Genomic DNA, 23,882 nt, shown 5'->3' on the forward strand with positions numbered 1-23,882 from the left:
AAGCAAAGATTCTTTGTTTTAGATATATTGTGTCGTCCTAACAGTGAAATATCTAGTTTTATGGGTTTCGAAAATTAAATCATTTTTTAATTATTATTGAGTGGAATAGTATATAGGGTGATATAGGATGGAATCTGGAGGTGGGTGTATAAAAGTGGTGCATTGTTGGGTAGTGTCCAGAGAAGCCGAGAGACTTGAATACTTGATCATGGAGGGAACATAGTTGTTTTAGAAATATTAGGTTATGCACTTGATGTATGGTTAGTAGGATAATCTGCAAGAAGTCATGACTGTTATATTTATGGTTAATGGTTATGATTATATTCGTTTGATGTTGATATATGGATAGGTTGGGTTGTGTGTGAATGAATGTTCTCTAATGTTATTTAGTGAAAGTGGTGTATTCTCTCGCTGCATTTAATTCTTCAAAGAACCATTTACGTTTCTCTTTCTTCATTTAATTCTTTCAGTCACGTATTCATTAAATTCCAAAACTCACTCAGGTTTGACCACGATGTCATTTGCACAGTTATGTTTTTAATGGATTGAAATTTTTTAACGAAATATGAAGTTTTACTGAACTTTTTTAAAAGATAGGATCACTTTAAACCAAACCTCTAAAAGTAGAAACCAAATGATGTATTAAACTAAGATTAAATTATGCGATCTAGTTATATATCTCATTTTATGCATTCCATCTAAGTGTTATTTTAACTTTGTCTTAAATAAACAAATAGAGATGAGGTGAAAAACCATACAAATATAAGAAACCAATCTTTTTTAGTTTACAATAAGGGATATTAACATAGGGCTTTTAGATTTCTATTTTAACATTTGGGGGTTTATTTTTCTCTTTTGGCACTGGGAGAAGAGTGAAAGTGCAATGAAATGAGAATTGGGAAATTGGTGCTTTCTCATTAAGCAAACTAAGAAAGCAGCATCAATAGTATATCTGTGTCCCTTTCTTCTTCTCCAATTCATTCATCCCCGCCCTCAACACTATAAATACCATAAACCCCTTCTTGCACCCTCTTTTACTCAATTCCACTTCCTAACCAAAACACTCACTCTGCAAACCTGTTCCTCTTTCTTGATCCGTTCCGTAATGGCCGATGGCCTCTCCGTCCTCGCTGACGTTCTTTCCCCGTCCTCCTCCGGCGAGTTTATCCAGAAGTTCCGCACCGATGACGACGTTCGGTTAGGTCTAAACACCTTCTGCTCGGTCCTCCGCGGCGGTCTCCAATCTTCTGATGACGGAACCTCACGCTTCCTTTCTTGGACTGACGAACAGATTCACGGGATTTCTTCATTCGCCTACGCAATCGCGTCCGCTTCTCGATCTTTGTCAGGTATTATTTTCTGTTCAATATCACAAGAACTTGATTTCTTTTGCTTTTTTCTGTTATACGATTTGACTTGTGTGATTGTTGTTGTTGCTGTGCGAGTGTTTTTATGTTTTTAGACAAAACTTAGACAGACTGTTGCATATGTAGTTTTGGCGCTGTTCTCCAATCAGATTGAGTTTCGATACAGTAATCTCTGTTGTTTGTGTTGAGCTTTAATAGAAACGTTTATTATGTAAGTTATTGAGACGAAACTATTTCAATTCTGATTGGACAAAGCATCAACAATACTGCGTCCAAGTTTTACCTTCTGTTTTTCTTTTCTGTTTTTTGTATTATTTGAAATGATTTTTTTTTTTTTGAGTTTTGACTGTACATTTTGTGATTTGATTTGCATGAATAGTGGAGCAATCCAAGGGCGTGCTGGTTGCAATTGTGCAGCAGTCTATAGAGTTTGCTTTGTGCTATTTGGAGAATTCCGGATTTGATAGTGATGATCTAGGAATTCAGGTATGTTTATGAATTTTGTATTTTGCAAGTGCCGAAGGTCTATAGGTGAAAATTTAATGGAACTAGGGTGCACACTTTATTGAATTTTCGGCAATACATATAGAGAGGTCTATTTTTTTTTGTGTGTAAATTCTCAAATGAGTGATAATATACAATCCGATCAGAGAGAATTATTTGAATGAAATTTAAATTTTACTTCATAGGGCGGATCAATGACACGATTCTATTAAGTAAACAGTCACATAGGATTTTTTATAAGCTTATTATTGTGTAATCAATATGACACAATACATTTTTTGAAAATATAACTAGAAATACATTAAAGAAGATTGGAAGCTATACGATAGTGGGTAGCCTATTCCCATTGCAATTAATGGAATTTGAGTGTTGTACCTCTAGGATGGAGTACCCGTTGTCCAATGATCGATTGTTAAAGAAAATAAAAAAAATGAAGATGTTGCGTTAAAGATGATGAAAACCTCTAAAGAACAGAAAATTGAGTATTTAAAAATAAAAGAGATGTTTTACATGTAATAATATCAAAATTGTACTGTTCCCTAACCTCACTGGACATTTGCCAAAGAACTGTCTCAAGAATAAGTTAGATGGACAAACATGTGCAATAATAGATCTGGCAACAAATTCTAAAGTATATGCCCAAGTTGCCTTAAGCCTTCATGAGATGTTTATGATGTTGAATGACAAAATTGTATATTGGGCCCATTTTTGTTGGTTCCTTCTTTATCATCACGGTATTGTATGCTAATAGGTCTTTCTGATTTCTAGCCCGGACGAAGAAAAAAGTCTTTTTACTAATATATATTTAGAACAAAGTACATTCTGGTGGGCGCAGGATAAATTGATTTTCTTCTTTATTAATTGCTCTGACCTGTGTTTTTTTTGTTAAAAGTAGTTGGTATTTTTTCTTTTTGGTATTACTCATTATTGGTGCGTCTTCCAGAACAACATGATACACCTTTTAGAGATGGCTTTGGTTGATGGAATAAATGTAGTTGCAGACGTGTTTCAGCCTACAACTGCAAGTGCCTTGGTAGATATTTTGCCAATTGTTGATGATTGTTGTAGTGATTTTGTGGATGACTACAAAAAATGCCACCTAGAAGGTATAATGTTACTACCCAAAATCAGTCAATTGCTGTCTTGTCACGGTTTTTCTTCTAATCTAACCACTGCTTGTATTTTTTTTTAATCTTTAAAAGGCTTCAGATGCTCAAAGGAAGAAAAATCAATGGATTGGCTTCTAAAAACTTTGGCCTCTGAGTGCTTGCCTCGTGATAGGCAAGAATCTGGATTCATTGAAAAAACTTGTGATCAATATTTCAATAATTTTCTCTTTCTATCCCAGCACTGGGCAGTTGTCCATGGAAAATACACTCCTCGCTTGATCTTGCTGTGCAATAAGCTAGCTAAAGTAAAAGATGTATTGGATGAGAGGGCTCTGAGTCAAAATTTTCGAAGGAGACTGTCCTTCATTTTGAGGATTTTAAAGATACTTGGAAGTCTTTTAAAGGATGTTCCATATGTTGAATACGATGCCACATTGATGAAGGCAGTTGCCACATTTTGTGATACTCTATGTAGTTTGTTTAGAATTAAGCTGGAGTTTGTGAATACCTATGCTACCACTGAAGGAAGTTTTGATAGCATTGTTTTAATGGTTATTGAAGAATTTATTCACAGTATTCAGGTTATTTTTGGCAATAGCAATGTTGCCCAGAATATTCAAACATGTATCATAGCAGCTATATTGGAGAGTTTGGATTCTTCTGTTTGGACGTATGACAAATCTTCTCCCAATTTGAAGCCCCCCCTTGCTTACTTCCCCCGATTTGTTGTTTATATGCTGAAGCTCATTAATGATCTGAAAAGACAAACACATCAAATTCCTTTTGAATGGAAAAACATGGAGGAGCACTGTGTTGGCAGTTCTACTGACTCACAGTTCAGTCATCATGAATCTGTTCCTTTGCTGAAGGGATTTACTTTTGAAGAGATTATAAAATTGATATTTCCTGTGTCAAGTCAATGGATCACCAATTTAATGCAACTTGCTTTGTTCCTTCATTCCGAAGGACTGAAGTTAAGGCCAAAATTGGAAAGGTCTCATTCTAGTTTGGTAAAAGTTACTGGAACATCTGAAGTTGAAAATGCAGTATGCCATGAGGATGAGGCTCTTTTTGGAGATCTTTTTTCTGAAACTGGGCGGTCTGTTGGATCTACTGATGGATGTGAACAACCACCTGTTAATGCATTAGTTTCTAGTTCCAGCTACCAAAATATGCCAATGCAAGCTGCTGTAGAACTTTTGAGTTTTCTAAAAACATGTATCTTCTCTGCTGAGTGGCATCCCTCTCTTTATGCTGATGCCTGCAACAAACTCAGCAGTAGAGACATTGATATTTTGCTTTCCGTACTCATTTGTCAGGGCTGTTGTTGTGAAGATAATATGTCTGATAGTTGCACTCCATTGCATGATGATGGAAAGATTGGACATATCCATGATCTTTGTTTTGATCTTTTACGCAACCTTCTCACTAATCATGCTTTGAATGATTCTCTTGAAGACTACCTTGTGGATAAAATCTTGACTGTTGAGAATGGTTCCTTCTGCTACAATGATAGAACCTTGACCCTGCTTGCTCACACATTGTTTTCTAGAGTTGGTTCTTCTGGTAGTCAGTTGAGAACAAAGATTTGCAGGGTATATGTTGCCTTTGTTGTTGAGAAGGCAAAAGCAGTCTGCATTAAGTGCCCAAGTATCAATGATCTTGCTGGTACTCTTCCCTTGCTGTTTCATATTGAGGTAGTTCTTATGGCATTTCACCTGTCTTCTGAAGGAGAAAAGGCAGCGATGGCAAAATTAATATTTTCATCCCTCAAAGATGTTGCTAATTCAACATTAGATTTGAACAGCACACTATTAACATGTTGGGCTTTAGTAGTTTCAAGGTTGATCTTAATTCTTCGTCATATGATATTTCACCAACATACTTGTCCAACATCATTGCTCTTAGATGTGCGATCTAAGTTGAGAGAAGCACCACTTTCTGGCTCATCCATCCAAAACAAAGTTAATGATCACATGTCATCTTGGTCTTCAACTGCATTTAGAAACATTGGAGGTGGATTGATTGGAGAGGAAACTTTTGTGAGTAGCTTGATTGGACACCTAATTGATATTTCTGGGTCATCTACTCTTGTCAGGGAAGGTTTGGCAATTGATAGCTTAGCTTTGAACTGGGAAGAGATATATTTTACTTTTTTGCTGATTCTCGGATTTTGGAGGGGTAAAAGAGCTGCTGCAGTTGAAGATCTAATTGTTGAAAGATATGTTTTCTCTCTTTGTTGGGATATTCCTTATGTAGGCTTTGATGCGGTCCATTCAATTATAGCGTGGGATCAAGACCATCCTGTGGATCTGTCAAATATGTTGCATTTTTTCCACTTCAGCCATTTACTCCTTGGCCATCCAGAGGGCATTGAGAATTTAACTATTTCTCCAGATGTTATATTGAGCCTGCTTCAGCATTTAAATGTTTTTTCCATACCAGAATGCATTGAGCAATTAGATTGGTATTTCCTCAGAAGTGGAATGTGGCTTTCTCTGGTGCTGTCGTTCACTAATGTTGGCATATGTAAATATATCATGGACGATTATATTTCCGGAGATGGTCTATCCTGGACTGAGAATGGTTTGGGTGATGATAAATATGTTAAATGTGCTGGAAACATGATTTCTTCCGTGATTGAGTCTGGCCAATTTGCTTTGCTAGTAAAGCTGTTCTCATCATTGCTGAACAAGTATTTACAAGTTTGTCAAACCGCTTTCCTTGATATCCTTAGTAACAAGCAAAAACTGGTTTCTGGGTTTTCACCATTGTTGCTTCTGAAACATGCTGAAATGGACCAAAGCCTGCAGGATGAGCTCTTGGAGAGGAGTGGTTCCAATGCAGGCGAGTTGCAGTCTATTCTTAGCATTATATCAAGGCTGGATACTATTGTTGATAAAAAGGCCTCTGGTATTCTTTCTAAAGCTTCTTGGGAGTGCCTATTGCATGGTTTTCCTTTTAATCTTTCTACTCCCAGTGCTACCATGTTTTCTTGTATTCTTAGTATAAGAGGTATTATCTTTGCCTTAAATGGTTTACTTAGAATAAAAGAAGCAGGAAGTATTGTTAACGTGGGGACTGAAGTTCTTGAACAAGTTCTTGATGCAGTAACAATCATCAAGTATGATCGGATCTTTGAAAGTGTCCATGAGCAATGCGACAGTATCTATGAATGCTTGAGTGCTGAACTGGAATTGTCATGTTATGAAGATTTAATTCTAATGAAACAAATGGAAGGATTTCTGAAGGATGTCAATGCTGGAGGAGCATGTGATTGCAGTCTTCGTGAATGGATAGTCTGTAAAATTATTGATATGTTAAACAGCCTAAGAAGAGACCCTTCAGAGTCTGTTATATTATTTCGTTTCTATCTCGGTGTTGAAAAATTGCCTGAAAAGATGAATAAGGTTTTGCAGTTGCATCTTGGTGATTGCTTGGTTCTAATAGATTCTTTAGATTCCTGCTTCTCTGAATCAGTGAATGTGAAGGTTCTTGGTTTCTTTGTGGATCTTTTGTCTGGTGAGCAATTTCCTGACCTCAGAATGAAGATACAAAAGAGATTTCTAGACAGAGATGTAAATTGTGTATCTCAGTGGTTGGAGAGGAGGCTTTTAGGAAGCATAATTAAATCAGATAGTGGGGTGAACTGTGCAAATGGGAGCTCCATTTCTCTTAGGGAGTCAACAATGAATTTTATTCTGTGTCTTGTATCACCACCCTCTGAACAACTATCAAAAGAACTGCAGCAGCATATATTTAATTCTGCATTGGGGTCACTTGATTCTGCCTTTTTGTTGTTTGATATACATGTAGCAAAGGCTTTTTTCAATTTCATTGTTCAAATTTCTAGAGGAGAGTTTTTGATGAAACAGCTTCTGATGAGGACTATAATGTTGATGGAGAAACTGGTGGCCAATGAAAATCTGCTTCCCGGACTGAAGTTTCTATTTGGCTTTATTGAAACTATATTGAGTGATTGTGGATCTGGTAAAATTTCCTTGCAAAAGGCAACTAAGAAGTGTTCTTCTGGCAATAGTCTTGGGGTAGGACATGCTACTGCTCGGCTGGTTGGATCTAGAAAAAATTCTGAGACATATATTCTCTCTGCCAATCAAGAAGGGGGGTCAACCTCTCTTGAATGTGATGCAACTTCTGTAGATGAGGATGAGGATGATGCAACTTCTGATGGAGAGGTTCTTAGCATAGATAAGGATGATGAAGAGGATGCTAACAGTGAAAGAGCCCTTGCCTCTAAAGTTTGCACATTTACTTCCAGTGGCAGCAATTTCATGGAGCAACATTGGTATTTCTGCTATACTTGTGACTTGACTGTATCCAAAGGCTGCTGCTCTGTCTGTGCCAAGGTTTGTCATCGGGGTCATCGTGTTGTCTATTCACGTTCAAGCCGGTTCTTTTGTGACTGTGGAGCTGGGGGTGTGAGGGGTAGCAATTGCCAATGCCTGAAACCTCGAAAGTTTACTGGAGATAACAGCGCCCCTGTTCGTGGCTCAAATACTTTTCAGTCATTTTTACCCTTCCCCGAGGATGGGGATCAGCTGCCAGATAGTGATTCAGATTTTGAAGAAGAAATCAGTTCAGATGCAGATAACTCGCTCCGGTTATCTATTCCTAAAGAGCTTCAGGAAGGGATTCCAATGTTATTGGAAGAACTTGATATTGAGAGTCGGGTGCTGAATCTTTGCTCTTCTTTGTTACCATTTATACGAAGCAGAAGAGATTCTCACCATTCCAAAGATAACAAGATTTGTACGGGTGAAGATAAGGTGATTTCTCATGGCATTGATCTCTTGATATTAAAGAAGGCATATAAAACTGGATCATTTGATCTCAAGATAAAGGTTGATTATTCAAATGCCAAAGAGCTTAAATCACATTTAGCAAGTGGTTCTCTTGTGAAGTCCTTGATTAGTGTGAGTGTACGTGGTCGACTTGCCATTGGTGAAGGTGATAAAGTTGCTATATATGATGTTGGGCAGTTGATTGGTCAAGCTACCATTGCACCTGTGACAGCTGACAAGACCAATGTGAAACCTCTTTCTAAAAATATTGTCCGCTTTGAAATTGTACAACTTGCATTCAACCCTGTGGTTGAGAACTATCTACTTGTAGCAGGTTACGAGGATTGCCAGGTCCTGACACTGAATCCTCGTGGTGAAGTGATTGACCGCCTTGCCATTGAACTAGCTTTGCAAGGCGCATATATTAGACGGGTGGATTGGGTGCCATGCTCTCAAGTTCAATTAATGGTTGTGACTAATAGATTTGTAAAGATATATGACCTTTCTTTGGACAACATCAGTCCAATGCACTACTTCACTTTGCAAGATGACATGATTGTGGATGCAGTTCTTTGTCCGGCTTCCCAAGGTAGAATGTTTCTCCTTGTTCTTTCAGAAAATGGAAACTTATTCAGTTTAGAGTTGTCCGTCAAAGGTAATGTTGGGGCTGTGCCATTGAAAGAACTTGTACAACTTCAGGGGAAAGAGATTCATGCAAAGGGATCGTCATTATATTTCTCTCCAACTTATAAGCTACTATTTGTATCTTTTCAAGATGGCACCTCATTGGTCGGTCGCCCAAGCCCTGATGCAGCTTCTCTAGTTGAGGTGTCTTCTGTATACGAGGAACAAGAAAGTAATCTCCGGCCTGCAGGAGTACATCATTGGAAAGAATTGCTTTCTGGCAGTGGATTATTTGCTTGCTTATCAACAATGAAATCAAATTCTGCACTTACTGTGTCAATGGGAGAACATGAGATAATCGCTCAGTGTATGCGACATTCAGTTGGTTCCACCTCACCTATAGTTGGTATGACTGCATACAAACCACTATCAAAGGATAAAATCCACTGTTTTGTTTTACATGATGATGGTAGCCTTCAAATATATTCTCATACCCCTGCTGGTGTCGATGCAAGTGCGATTGTAGCATCTGAAAAAGTTAAGAAATTGGGTTCGGGAATTCTCAATAAAGCCTATGCTGGTACAAATCCTGAATTTCCTCTTGATTTCTTTGAGAAGACTGTGTGCATTACACCGGATGTGAAACTAGGTGGTGATGCCATTAGAAATGGAGATTCTGAAGGAGCTAAACAGAGTTTTCTAAATGAGGATGGCTTTCTAGAAAGCCCAAGTCCTGCTGGTTTTAAGGTATCTTATTTGTTTTAGTTACTTTGATTTCAAAGTGAATATTTATAGTTGTTTTACATTGTGACATACTCTGTTTTTGTGGCCGAGGGGATCAGCAACTTCCTAAAATCAAGTATTTATGTACAGTGGGGCTTGTTTTTAGGTGTAGGTTGTTTGGTTATCACCTAAATTTTATAAAAACAGTTCTCATTTGAAGCAAATTTCAAATAAAACTCTGCATAGGAAGTTGTTAACTCTACCATTTCAAGTTAAGATAGTCTGGTTAATTAACATGTTCATACGAATAAATTCAATAAAGCATTTTGAACCCAATTTTCACCTGGTTTGTTTTTATCTAGTTCCAATGTCTACTACCATACGACTCATACTAGTTTAAAAATTCAAGAAACACCCCCTAGATGATATAGTAGTCGTCCTTTTCTAGAAACAAAGCCCTAAATGAACATTTTTTAATTATCCGGATCTGATTATATGATTGATACTCCAAGGTATAACTCCTATTCCTTGCTGTACTTTTCATGTTCTAAATTTTATCAAATACGGGGAAGTGTAGGGATGCTTATTTAATTGAGTAGGTAGTGTCTGATGCATGTTATAATTTAGAAAGTTGGATCCGGACACCATCTCTGGGTGGCCAGGTTTTCTTATTAGTTGTAATCAATTAAACTTTTCATTGTTCTCTTGGTAGTGATTTTGTTTTATGATTTGAATAATTTGGTAAAAAGGAATCTGTTTTGTATAATTACATTTATTTTATCCATTTACTAAAAGTAGAAGGGGAGGTGGTTTCACTTTGTGTAGTGGCTTTTTATGCTGTGTCTTTTGAAAGTGACTGTTTATAGCCGTATATCTTCCTAATTTCTTCCTTGATGTATCTTTACAGATATCCATCTTCAATTCAAATCCTGATATAGTCATGGTGGGTTTTCGAGTTCATGTGGGAAATACATCGGCTAGTCACATACCATCTAGCATTTCTATTTTCCAAAGAGTTGTTAAATTAGACGAGGGAATGAGGTCCTGGTATGATATTCCATTCACTGTTGCAGAGTCGCTTCTTGCAGATGAAGAATTTACAATATCAGTTGGGCCAACCTTTAATGGCTCAACACTTCCTAGAATTGACTCACTCGAAGTTTATGGCCGAGCTAAAGATGAATTTGGTTGGAAAGAGAAAATGGATGCTGTTTTAGATATGGAAGCAAGAGCACTTGGTTCAAATTCATCACTTAGTGGATCTGGAAAGAAGCGCCGGTCAATGCAGTCTTCTCCTATTCAGGAGCAAGTAATTGCAGATGGGCTCAAGTTAATTACTAAGTTCTATTCATCATGTAGGCAACAGGATTGCTCAAGGCTTGAGGAAGCAAAAACTGAACTTGAAAAACTGAAGTGCAAGCCTTTACTAGAAACAATATTTGAGTGTGATAGAGAACCAATTCTGCAGGCTTCTGCTAGTCGTGTCTTACAAGCAGTTTTTCCAAAGAAAGAGATATACCATCAAGTAATCTATAGGGTCATTTGTTTCTTCTATACCTAGTCTGTTTTGTCATTATTCCTGCTTATAGTACCATGCTAATTATTACAATCTGTAATTCTTACATTAGGTTAAGGATACCATGCGGCTTCTTGGAGTGGTAAAATCCTCATCAATACTATCCTCGAGGCTAGGGATAGGTGGTGCTTCGGGAAGTTGGATCATTGAAGAGTTCACCACCCAGATGCGTGCAGTTTGTAAGATTGCATTGCAACGCCGTTCAAATTTAGCAACATTTTTGGAGACAAATGGTATTGCTGTCTTTGTTATTGAATCTTAAAAGTTAGCTTTCTCTTGTATATGTTTAAACACAGCGAGGACATAAGTAAGAACATGCATTGGTCAATTTGAAACATCCATGTTATTCCCACAAAATATCTACTTTGTTTTTTCCAAATTCTCAATTACCCATTATTTGTAATGGTATTTGACATTGTGACTCTGGTTTTAATATGGTATGAAATATACTGAATATTAAAAATGAACTGTTAGAATGTAATTAGCTGTTACAGATTTATAGGAAATTAACAGTTACATTACATATTCTAGCAAATTAGGATGGTTGATTCCTGATTATTAGGTGGAAATTTATTATCATTGATTCTGTAAAGTAATATAAATACATATTGTGTGGTCTGCATTAGGCACACAAACATTTAGCCAATATACTTTTCTACATGAACTATTAAATCGTTCCTATAATAACAATGAACATATTATGCTTCATGAAGAAATCAAACCGATTCTTTTTTGTTGCAATATATTGTATTTCCAGGTTGTTCTGGTTCATATTGAATCTTGGATAGCATTGAAGTACTTCTCAGAGATCTTTAGTGGTATATGAGAAAGCTATGAGCTAGTATGATCAGATTTTGTGATTAGGGTTGAGAGCAATCTAGGAACCATAGTAATGCTGGTGTAGTTTGTCTGTTTGCCCGATCTCAGGTTTTTGAGTCAGCATTCTTAATGGAAAAATATTGCTTCTAAAGAAGATGGCCATGTAATTTTAATTTACGCATGAGTTCTGATGTTTAAAAAATTAAATAATGTCATACTTATTTTCGTGTGTTTTTATTAATTTTGGGCTATTCAGAATAAGTAAGATTAATCATGCATTTTTCACTGTATGCTAATCATACAATTCAACTAATGGAGGTGCTAGTGTTATGAATCAAAAGACTGAAGTCATTCTGTCCTGTGTGGACGTATTTGTTCTATATCTGTCATTCTATTGTGCTATAACATGTTTTCTTTTCTGGTGTAGGCTCAGAAGTGGTGGATGTACTCATGCGAGTTTTATGGGGAATTTTGGATTTTGAGCAGCCTGACACACAAACCATGAACAACATTGTTATGTCTGCAGTTGAACTCATTTATTGCTATGCCGAATGCTTGGCCCTACATGGAAAAGATGCAGGAGTGCATTCCGTGGCACCTTCTGTTGTGTTACTTAAGAAGCTTCTATTTTCATCCAATGAAGCTGTTCAAACTGCTAGCAGGTATTTTAACTCACTTCTTTCTTGTTTTTCTTAATCTGAATTTGATATTAACATATTACACATCTCCTTTTCCCCAGTTTGGCCATATCTTCGAGATTGCTTCAGGTCCCTTTCCCAAAACAGACCATGTTGGCTACTGATGATGCTGTTGAAAGTGTAGTGTCAATTCCTGGCGCAGCTGACTCAAGTACCGGAAACAACCAAATCATGATTGAGGACGACACTATCACTTCATCAGTCCAATATTGTTGTGATGGTTGTTCAACAGTACCTATACTAAGGCGAAGATGGCATTGTACTGTTTGTCCTGATTTTGACTTGTGTGAGGCTTGCTATGAACTAGATGCAGATCGACTTCCTCCACCACATTCTAGAGATCATCCTATGACAGCAATTCCAATTGAAGTGGATTCAGTGGGAGATGGCAGTGAATTTCACTTCACAGCTGATGATGTTAGTGACCAGAACTTAATGCCTGTTCCTGCTGATAGCCAGATGCAGAATTCTTCTCCATCAATTCATGTCTTGGAACTAAATGATTCTGGGGATTTTGCCTCTTCATTAACTGATCCTGTCTCAATTTCTGCTTCCAAACGAGCCATAAATTCTTTACTTCTTTCTGAGCTTCTTGAGCAATTGAAAGGATGGATGGATTCAACCTCAGGAGTTCAAGCAATCCCTGTTATGCAGCTTTTCTACAGGTTGTCATCTGCTGTTGGTGGACCTTTTATAGACTGCTCTAAGCCGGATAGCTTAGATCTGGAGAAGGTAATCAAGTGGTTTTTGGATGAGATTAATCTCACCAGACCATTTGTAGCCAGATACCGTTCATCATTCGGTGAAGTTGCTATCCTGGTCTTCATGTTTTTCACATTGATGCTTAGAAACTGGCATCAGCCTGGTAGTGATGGTTCAATGCCAAGACAGAGTGGAACTACTGACATGCAAGATAAAAATGTGGTTCATTTTCCACCATCAACCTCAGCCAGTGTTAAGACCTCATTAGGTGACCAAGAGAAGATTGACTTTGCATCACAACTGCTACGAGCTTGTGATTCTCTCAGGCAGCAATCGTTTGTAAATTATTTAATGGATATATTGCAGCAGCTAGTGTATGCTTTCAAATCTCCTGTTAACAATGAAGGTGTGCATAGTAATACTGGGCCTGGATGTGGGGCTCTACTAACAGTCCGTAGAGATTTACCAGCTGGTAATTTTTCACCTTTCTTTTCTGATTCATATGTCAAAGTGCATCGAACAGACATCTTCATGGACTACCACAGACTTTTATTAGAGAATGCTTTCCGACTGGTGTACACCCTCGTTCGGCCAGAAAAGCATGACAAAACTGGGGAAAAAGAAAAGGTCTACAAGTTATCATATGGTAAGGATTTGAAGCTTGATGGTTATCAAGATGTTCTCTGCAGTTACATTAACAATCCTCACACCAATTTCGTAAGAAGATATGCCAGGAGGCTTTTTCTGCATCTCTGTGGGAGCAAGTCTCATTATTACAGTGTTCGAGACTCTTGGCAGTTCTCTAGTGAAGCCAAGAGACTTTATAAACACATAAACAAATCTGGTGGTTTTCAAAATAATCCCATCCCATATGAAAGAAGTGTAAAGATTGTGAAATGCCTTTCCACTATGGCAGAAGTTGCTGCTGCACGTCCTCGTAACTGGCAGAAGTACTGTTTAAGGCATGGAGATATTTTGTCTTTCCTGATAAATGGTATATTTTATTTTGGTGAAGAGTCTGTTATTCAGACTCTTAAGCTTCTCAATTTTGCCTTCTATACAGGAAAAGATATTGGTCACACTCCTCAAAAAATGGAGTCAGGAGACCTAAGTTCAAACAAATCAGGTACCACTCAAGAATCAAAGAAGAAAAAGAAAAGTGAAGATGGAGCTGAATCTGGTTCGGAGAAGTCTTATTTAGATATGGAAGCAGCAGTTGATGTCTTCACTGACAAGAGTAGCCATATTTTGAAACAGTTCATAGATTGTTTCCTTTTGGAGTGGAATTCAATTAGTGTGCGTGCAGAAGCCAAATTAGTTTTATATGGTGTCTGGCATCATGCTAAACCAATATTTAAGGAAACCATTCTATCCTCCCTGTTGCAGAAAGTTAAGTTCCTTCCCATGTATGGACAGAATATAGTTGAGTATACAGAACTTGTTACTTGGTTGCTTGGAAGATCCCCTGATTCTAGTTCAAAACACAGGATTTCTGACCTTGTGGACCGATGCTTGACATCTGATGTGATTAGATGCATCTTTGAGACTCTCCATTCACAGAACGAGCTGTTAGCCAACCATCCAAATTCTCGCATATATAACACTTTGAGTGGCTTAGTGGAATTTGATGGATACTATCTGGAGAGTGAACCTTGTGTTGCCTGCAGCACTCCTGAAGTACCTTACAGCAAGATGAAGCTAGATTCACTGAAATCTGAAACAAAATTCACTGACAACCGGATCATAGTGAAATGCACTGGGAGTTACACAATCCAGACCGTGATAATGAATGTTCACGATGCCAGAAAGTCAAAATCAGTGAAGGTTTTGAACCTGTACTACAATAACAGGCCAGTCACTGACTTGTCAGAGTTGAAAAATAACTGGTCTTTATGGAAGCGTGCAAAAAGTTGTCATCTTGCATTCAATCAGACAGAGCTTAAAGTTGAATTTCCCATTCCAATTACAGCTTGTAACTTCATGATTGAATTAGATTCATTCTATGAAAATCTTCAGGCATTGTCTCTTGAACCATTGCAATGTCCACGTTGTAGTCGTCCAGTCACAGATAAACATGGTATATGTAGCAACTGTCATGAAAATGCTTATCAGTGTAGGCAATGTCGCAACATTAATTATGAGAATTTAGACTCTTTTCTATGCAATGAGTGTGGATACAGTAAATATGGGCGGTTTGAGTTTAATTTCATGGCAAAGCCAAGTTTTACATTTGATAATATGGAGAATGATGAGGACATGAAAAAAGGATTGGCAGCCATAGAATCTGAATCAGAGAATGCTCATAGGAGATATCAGCAACTTTTGGGTTTCAAAAAGCCCTTGCTGAAAATTGTATCAAGCATTGGTGATAGTGAAATAGACTCGCAACAGAAGGACTCCATACAGCAAATGATGGTTTCTTTACCTGGTCCTTCATGTAAAATCAACAGGAAGATTGTTCTTCTTGGAGTTCTGTATGGAGAGAAGTGCAAAGCAGCTTTTGATTCTGTCAGCAAAAGTGTCCAGACACTGCAAGGACTACGCAAGGTGTTGATGAATTATCTGCATCAGAAGCATTCTGATGCTAGCGTGGCCTCAAGATTTGTTGTTTCCAGATCACCAAATAATTGCTACGGCTGTGCAACTACGTTTGTAACACAATGTCTGGAACTATTACAGGTGCTAGCAAGGCATCCAAATTCTAAGAAACAACTTGTTTCATCTGGCATTTTGTCTGAGTTATTTGAGAATAACATTCATCAAGGGGCTAAAGCTGCACGTGTCCAAGCAAGGATCGTACTTTGTTCTTTATCTGAAGGTGATGTAAATGCAGTTACTGAGTTGAACAGTCTGATACAAAAGAAAGTTTTGTACTGCCTTGAGCATCATCGCTCCATGGACATTGCTGTGACTACGCGTGAGGAACTGTTATTACTTTCTGAGGTGTGTTCTTTGGCTGACGAATTCTGGGAATCCAGATTACGTGTTGTGTTTCAATTATTGTTTTCTTCCATCAAGTTAGGTGCCAAGCATCCGGCCATATCTGAGCATGTCATTCTTCCTTGTCTGAGAATTATATCTCAGGCCTGCACACCTCCAAAACCTGAGACACCAGACAAAGAGCAAGGACTCGGGAAATCTCCTGCAAATACAAAGGATGAGACTGTTCAAACTGTATCCATGACTGGTGCTGTCACTGCTAGCGGAACAAAAGCCTTTCCTGATTCATCAGAAAGAAATTGGGATGCCACACCCAAGACTAGAGATATTCAATTATTGAGCTATTCAGAATGGGAGAAGGGAGCTTCCTATCTTGATTTTGTTAGAAGGCAATATAAAGTGTCTCAGGCTGTCAAAGGTACAGGCCAAAGGTCACGACCACAAAGGCATGATTACCTGGCCCTTAAATATGCTTTGAGGTGGAAGCGTCGTGCTGGTAAAGCAGCTAAAAGTGACTTGTCGGTATTTGAGTTGGGATCATGGGTTAAAGAACTTGTTTTGAGTGCTTGTTCTCAATCTATTAGATCCGAGATGTGCACACTCATAAGCATGCTGTGTGCTCAAAGTTCATCCAGACGCTTCCGATTGCTGAACTTAATAGTTTCTTTGTTACCTGCAACACTTTCTGCTGGTGAAAGTGCTGCAGAGTATTTTGAGCTGCTATTCAAGATGGTAGATTCAGAGGAGTCTCTTCTATTTTTGACTGTTCGGGGGTGTCTACGTACAATATGTACTCTAATTACCCAAGAAGTGAATAATGTTGAGTCTTTGGAGAGGAGTCTGCACATTGATATAACCCAGGGGTTTATCCTTCACAAGCTCATAGAGCTTCTTGGTAAATTTTTGGAGGTTCCAAATATTAGATCAAGGTACAATTTCTGATTGAATAATTTTCCTTTTGATTATACAACTTCGGTTTTCATCTCATTAGAAAAAGCTATTGTTTCCAGATTCATGCGAGATGACTTGCTTTCTGAAATTCTTGAGGCCCTTATTGTAATTCGTGGCTTGATAGTTCAGAAGACAAAGTTGATAAGTGATTGCAATCGTCTACTTAAAGATCTTTTAGATAGTCTGCTGGAGGAAAGCAGTGAAAACAAGCGACAATTCATCAGGGCTTGTGTCAATGGCTTGGAAATACACAGGGAGGAGAGAAAGGGGCGGGCTTGTTTGGTATGGATGAATTATATTTTCGTTCTCCTAACTAATTTATTTATCCCTTGAACCAGTTGTAATAATTTTCTATCCAACAAAGTATCAATTTAGTTACATGGGAATTCTTGTACTTACTGAATGTTAAACTTATAATAAAACTTTTCATTCTCTTTGAGAACTTGATGTGATCTATACCTGCTTTTGCAGTTTATCTTAGAGCAACTATGCAATGTGATCTGCCCCTCAAAACCGGAACCTGTATATTTGTTGGTCCTGAACAAAGCACATACGCAGGAAGAGTTTATCAGGGGATCAATGACTAAGAATCCATATTCGAGTGTTGAAATTGGCCCATTAATGCGTGATGTTAAGAACAAGATCTGCCATCAGTTGGAATTGTTAGGTCTTCTCGAGGATGACTATGGAATGGAATTGTTAGTTGCTGGAAATATTATCTCTCTTGATTTGAGCATTGCACAAGTGTATGAGCAAGTCTGGAAGAAATCAAATCAATCATCAAACCTGACTAATTCCAACTTGTTGTCTCCAAATGCTGTCAACTCATCCAGAGATTGCCCTCCAATGACAGTAACTTATCGGCTTCAGGTTTGTTTCCATCATTGGGCATGTGATTTGGTTTATTTGATAAACATTTGCTTTTGAATTTATACAGTATATTTTATGAAATATGATTTCCAGGGCTTGGATGGTGAGGCAACTGAACCGATGATTAAAGAGTTGGAGGAAGATAGAGAGGAGTCTCAGGATCCAGAGGTTGAGTTTGCCATAGCAGGTGCTGTTCGTGAGTGTGGTGGACTGGAGATACTACTGTCCATGATTCAGGTTTGCACATTTTCATTGATATCTGTGGTCTTGAATATTGTTGTAGTTTTGGAAATTTCGGCTTTAGTGGTTGCAGCGATAGGAATTGAGCACTTTTTTAATTAAAAATTGATGTATGAAAAATACATCAACTGTGAATAAATATCTGTTTGACAACTGCTTGGAAATGTGGTTATCTATACATACATATATATATATACATACATATATACATACATACATACATATATACATACATATATACATACATATATACATACATACATATATACATACATATATACATACATATATATATACATATATATATATATACATACATGCACATATATACATACATGCACATATATACATACACATATATATATATATATATATACACATATACATATATATATATATGAATTGTGACGTTTATGAATTCTTTTTAAGTTCATTTGCTATCTTCTGCCAAGTCTTCCTACGTTGGACCACTGTATATTCTCTCTTTTTTTAGTATGCCTCTTATTACAAATACACTACTGGACATGATTCAGGTTTTCACTTTTTTTCCTTGACATGTAGACTTGAACATTGTTGTATTTGGAAATTTCAACTACTTTAGTGGTTGCAGTGATAGGAATTGGTGAAAACTCTTTTTGAGATAAAAATTGAAGTATGGAAATTCATCAACCGTGAAGCAATATTTGTTTGACAACTGCTTGGAAATTTATCACCTGTGTGTGAATGGTGATGTTTATTAGTGCTTCTTAAGTTCATTTGCTATCTGCTGGCAAGTCTTTCTGAGTCAGACCCCTGTCTATTCACTGTTTTTTTAAATTGCATCTTATTTTAAATACACTAGCATCTACAAAAGTTGAAGTATTAATTACAAGAAAAATAATATTAACATGTGGATATGATTATATTGATTTCTTAGAGGAATTGATGTGATATATATTACATTATTTCTATCATGTATGAAGCTGAATACAAAGGGAGCTTTATAGAAGCTACCCTTGAAAACAAGAAGACTAAAACGCCCAAAAAAGATACAACGAAGGGAACAGCTGGAAATAACAAACCAGAGAGAGAAATAATGTAACAGAAAGATACAGAGATAGAAAATAAAATCTCTTATTTTCTTTATTTTAGTACTATTGAATATTTTGTCCAAAATGAGTAACATTTCTTCAGTTATATGCTGCAAAACAAACTAGGTATATATGATCCATTTATGATATAGTTTATTGTATCTTATTTTGATATAATTTTACAATTTAAATTTATTTTTGTTTTAAAGAATACAAGGACATTTATTTTTGTTTAGGAGAAATCCTATTTCATTATTACTTACTAGAGTAAGACTACTCTAACTACACATCAGGGTTCTTTTCAATGAGAATGATATTGTTGTTCTATTGTAATTTTTCACTGGGAATGGTTCTTTGATATTATTTTTTCTTCATTCACAATGACCAAACCATGCCATTGTACTTGATAGCCTCTTAGTAGTTGCTTTGATGATTAATGTGATGTTTTGTTGGACAAGGCAAGCATATCAAATGAAAACTACTTCAGTTTGTGTAAAATGCTCATTTTCATTTTCCAGATTTATTCATGCATTGTTTCTGATGTTTTGGTAAAATCTCTAATCCCGCAGTTTGCAACCTTAACATTGATAATATGATTTTCACACATTTTTCTGATCTACAGCGTCTGCGAGATGATTTCAAGTCCAATCAGGAGCAACTGGTTGCAGTTCTTAATCTTCTTATGTACTGTTGCAAAATCAGAGAAAATAGACGAGCCTTGTTGAAGCTAGGAGCTTTAGGTTTGCTTCTTGAGACTGCAAGGCGAGCTTTCTCAGTTGATGCCATGGAGCCAGCTGAAGGCATACTTTTGATTGTAGAAAGTCTGACCTTAGAAGCGAATGAAAGTGACAATATAAGCATCACACAAAGTGCCCTTACTGTCACTAGTGAAGAAGCTGGAACAGGTGAGCAAGCCAAGAAGATAGTTCTAATGTTCTTGGAGAGATTATCTCATCCATTGGGGCTTAAGAAATCAAACAAACAACAGAGGAACACAGAGATGGTTGCTCGAATATTGCCTTACTTAACCTATGGTGAACCTGCAGCTATGGAAGCTCTTATCGAGCATTTTAGTCCTTACTTGCAAGATTGGGGAGCATTTGACCATTTGCAGAAACAACATCTGAATAATCCAAAGGATGATAATATTGCTCAGCAAGTTGCGAAGCAGAGATTCACACTGGAAAATTTTGTTAGAGTTTCAGAGTCTCTCAAGACAAGTTCTTGTGGAGAGAGATTAAAGGACATTATCCTAGAGAAAGGTATAACTAAAACGGCAATAACATATTTGAAAGATAATTTTTCCAATACAGGGCAGGCTGGATTTAAGAACAGTGCTGAATGGGCACAGGGTTTAACACTGCCATCTGTCCCCCTTATATTGTCTTTGCTGAGGGGTTTATCAATGGGGCATATGCTCACTCAGAAGTGTATTGATGAAGAAGGTATCTTACCCTTGTTGCATGCATTGGAAGGAGTTACAGTAGTAAATGAAATCGGGGTAAGGGCTGAAAATTTGTTGGACACACTATCTAACAAGGAGGGGAAAGGAGATGGATTCTTAGAGGAAAAGGTGTGTAAGCTGCGGCATGCAACTAGGGATGAAATGAGGCGACGGGCTCTACGGAAGAGAGAGGAATTGCTTCAGGTATTTTATATAAAACCTTTATTTACTCACTTGAGTGTAAAGACAATAGTGTTTGAAATGGTAAAACTAAGTTAACCGTTGGGTTGTTTTCTTGGTTAAGCATGTTCTTTGTTTGGAAAAAGTGCATTGGGGATTGTCTAAGTGCTTACTGTTCCAGATCGCATGTTTCTCTATTTTTATTCCAACTTCCAAACATAATGTTTTGATATGAAATTAGCGATTCTTCTTCTGATGTCTGTCAATAGAAAATGCTGATTTTAGTTTGGTGGAACTTTTCTGCCGTTTTCATATATTTCTTGTTTACTGCTTTCCCTCACCAGATTGAATTTGAATTTTCGTTCAGATTTGACAAATTCATATGGCATGATATGTGTGTGTGTGTGTGTATATATATATATCGGAATCTGATTTCTTGTTCCCTTTTGACTTATCCGTTATGCCTGATACAGGGGCTAGGAATGCGTCAAGAACCCTCTTCAGATGGAGGTGAACGTATTGTTGTTTCCCTGCCAGTCCTTGAAGGTTTAGAAGATGTCCAGGAGGAGGAGGATGGGCTGGCATGCATGGTATGCCGGGAAGGATACAGTTTAAGGCCTGCTGATTTATTGGGTGCTTACTCTTACAGTAAGCGAGTGAATCTAGGTGTTGGTTCTTCAGGAAGTGCTCGTGGAGGAGAGTGTGTTTACACTACAGTAAGTTACTTCAATATTATTCATTTCCAGTGCCATCAAGAGGCCAAGAGAGCTGATGCTGCTTTGAGGAATCCAAAGAAAGAGTGGGATGGGGCAACACTTAGAAACAACGAGTCTCTTTGTAATTCGTTATTCCCAGTCAGAGGTCCATCTGTTCCTCTGGCACAGTATCTTCGCCATGTTGACCAGTATTGGGACAACCTGAATGCACTTGGACGCGCTGATGGAAATAGGCTCCGCCTGCTGACTTATGACATTGTTCTGGTATGTTACTCAACTGCAATATGTTTGTTCTTTTCCTGTTTCTGAGAGGGGGAGTTTGGCTGTTAAGATTGTGATGATAAAAGTAATAATAATAAAAGGTTAAAAGCTTAAAATAGATCAGGGATTCTTGTCTGTACCATTTAACAGCATATGCAAGTGTTTCATTTGATAACTGAATTTCTTGGTTCCAAGGTGTGATTACATTTATCTTTGCACTTGCTTGAATCAAGTGATTATTGTATGGCTGGTGTTCATGCAATTTTTCCCCTATCTTTGTAGATGTTAGCTCGGTTTGCAACAGGAGCATCGTTCAGTGCAGATAGCCGAGGGGGTGGACGGGAAAGTAATTCCCGGTTCCTCCCATTTATGATCCAAATGGCACGCCATCTACTTGATCAAGGAAGCCCCTCCCAGCGTCGCAATATGGCCAGGGCAGTATCAGCATACATATCCTCTTCCTCGTCAGATGTCAGACCCTCTTCTCCATCTGGCACCCAACCTTCATTGGGCACCGAAGAGACTGTCCAATTTATGATGGTAAACTCATTTCTCTCAGAGTCTTATGAGTCCTGGCTGCAGCATCGCCGTGCTTTTCTGCAGCGTGGAATTTACCACGCATACATGCAGCACACACATTCTCGTGCACCATCTGTTACAGCTCCTCCACAAGGTGTAGAATCTGGAAGCATTGGCCAAAGTGCTACAGCAGAAGCAGGGAAGAACGATGATCTTTTGTCTATTATTCGTCCAATGCTTGTCTATACAGGCTTAATTGAGCAGTTACAACATTTCTTCAAGGTCAAGAAATCAGCAAGTGCAATACCTGCAAGGACTGAAGGGGCTTCATCTACAACAGAAGGGGAAGATGAAAATGGAACCCTGGAACCCTGGGAAGTAGTTATGACAGAGCGACTCTTGAATATAAAGGAGCTGCTCGGATTCCCCAACGAGATGCTGTCATGGCTTGATGACATTAATTCTGCCACGGACTTGCAGGAGGCCTTTGACATAGTTGGTGTTCTTGCTGAGGTGTTGTCTGGTGGGTTCACCCGGTGTGATGATTTTGTGCAGGCTGCAATTAATGCGGGGAAAAGCTGAATATTTTTGTGTTTCTCATTCGTAATAGTGAAATATTAAACAGCTCAACTCCTACTCTGAGGGAATGTAAAACGCTTGGCTACTATGTTCTTTTGAACGTACGAAGCCGATGAAAATGCAAGGGGACCTGCATATTGTGATGGTGTGCCAAAAAAAACGTTCTTTTTTAATGCTTCATTCGATAAATCCCCGACCCAGATCAAACTTGCCTATGCGACTACGTAACATAGAGGACAAAGAACTCCCAAGAACAGCTAATTTCTGGCAACATAACCCATATGGAATCTCCCTCTAAATCGATTATTACATATAAACGTAAGAAATTACACGTCGTAGTTTCAAGGGTATGACATCCAAAAGCAAGAAACAAATCGTTTATTATGATTTCTCATCAGAGACATTTGTTAACTTCAACGGTAGTCTGTAGGAAGCACTAACCTCACCCTGTATGGATTACAATGCATTTCGGTGGGAAGTATTATGAAATACACGGAATATCCCATTTGTTTTATGAAGAAAAATAAATAAACTTCTAATAAATTTTTAAACAATTATAGTTCATTTTCATGAATCTGGTTGTCATTAATTTTTAATCGGAAGCAAGAGAGTATTGCAAACAAAAAACACTAATTTTGAAATTAATAATAAGATTTAACAAAATACAATTTGATTTATGCAGATGTTTTTCTGTTTTCGCTTACTCATTTATAGTTTTACATTTTTAAAAATATTATTCAAAAAGAAATTAAGAATATATTAAAACTGGTCAATGACTTTTTTTTTTAAATATTAACAAAGGTGCTAGTCGTTGTTTTGCGACAGCTTCTTCCTTCCCTTTATAAATTTTCTTCTGCACCCATATAAAAAAATCATTCTTTTTTCTTTTTTGGATTTTGTAATTTGAAAGTTAAAATAGCTTCTAGGTCGTGTGTGACATCCCAAATATATAATAACAACAATCATATAATACAGGCGTTAACATCCAAATAAAGAGAACAGTTAGAGTATGACTTGTAGTTAAGTACGGAATTACAGTCATCCAAATAAGAAGACAGAATTTTTAACTTAAACAGTTTAGAGTATTCAACACTTCAAGTGTTCAAATAGGAGATTCCTAAGTAGATTGCACTGCAGCATCAGTGTCCTCTAGTTCTTGCTCCAAAGGTATCTCCTCAACAACATCTG

General features: G+C 37.5%; 1 protein-coding gene across 1 annotated transcript; it reads left to right on the forward strand.

Moving 5' to 3' along the window:
• Nucleotides 1–896: 896 nt before the first annotated feature.
• On the forward strand, nt 897–22,982 carry BIG (auxin transport protein (BIG)). Its single transcript, XM_047311553.2, has 14 exons — nt 897–1,349; nt 1,747–1,853; nt 2,815–2,977; nt 3,074–9,153; nt 10,037–10,654; nt 10,758–10,938; nt 11,952–12,186; nt 12,264–16,793; nt 16,875–17,097; nt 17,287–17,685; nt 17,779–17,922; nt 19,618–20,643; nt 21,093–21,599; nt 21,879–22,982. The coding sequence occupies exons 1-14, from the start codon at nt 1,106–1,108 to the stop codon at nt 22,695–22,697; spliced, it is 15,276 nt and encodes a 5,091-aa protein (XP_047167509.1). The 5' UTR covers nt 897–1,105; the 3' UTR covers nt 22,698–22,982.
• Nucleotides 22,983–23,882: the final 900 nt, after the last annotated feature.

Source organism: Vigna umbellata, chromosome 4, assembly GCF_029865625.1.
Source record: "Vigna umbellata cultivar VRB3 chromosome 4, Vumbellata_1.0, whole genome shotgun sequence".
Lineage (NCBI taxonomy): Eukaryota > Viridiplantae > Streptophyta > Magnoliopsida > Fabales > Fabaceae > Vigna > Vigna umbellata.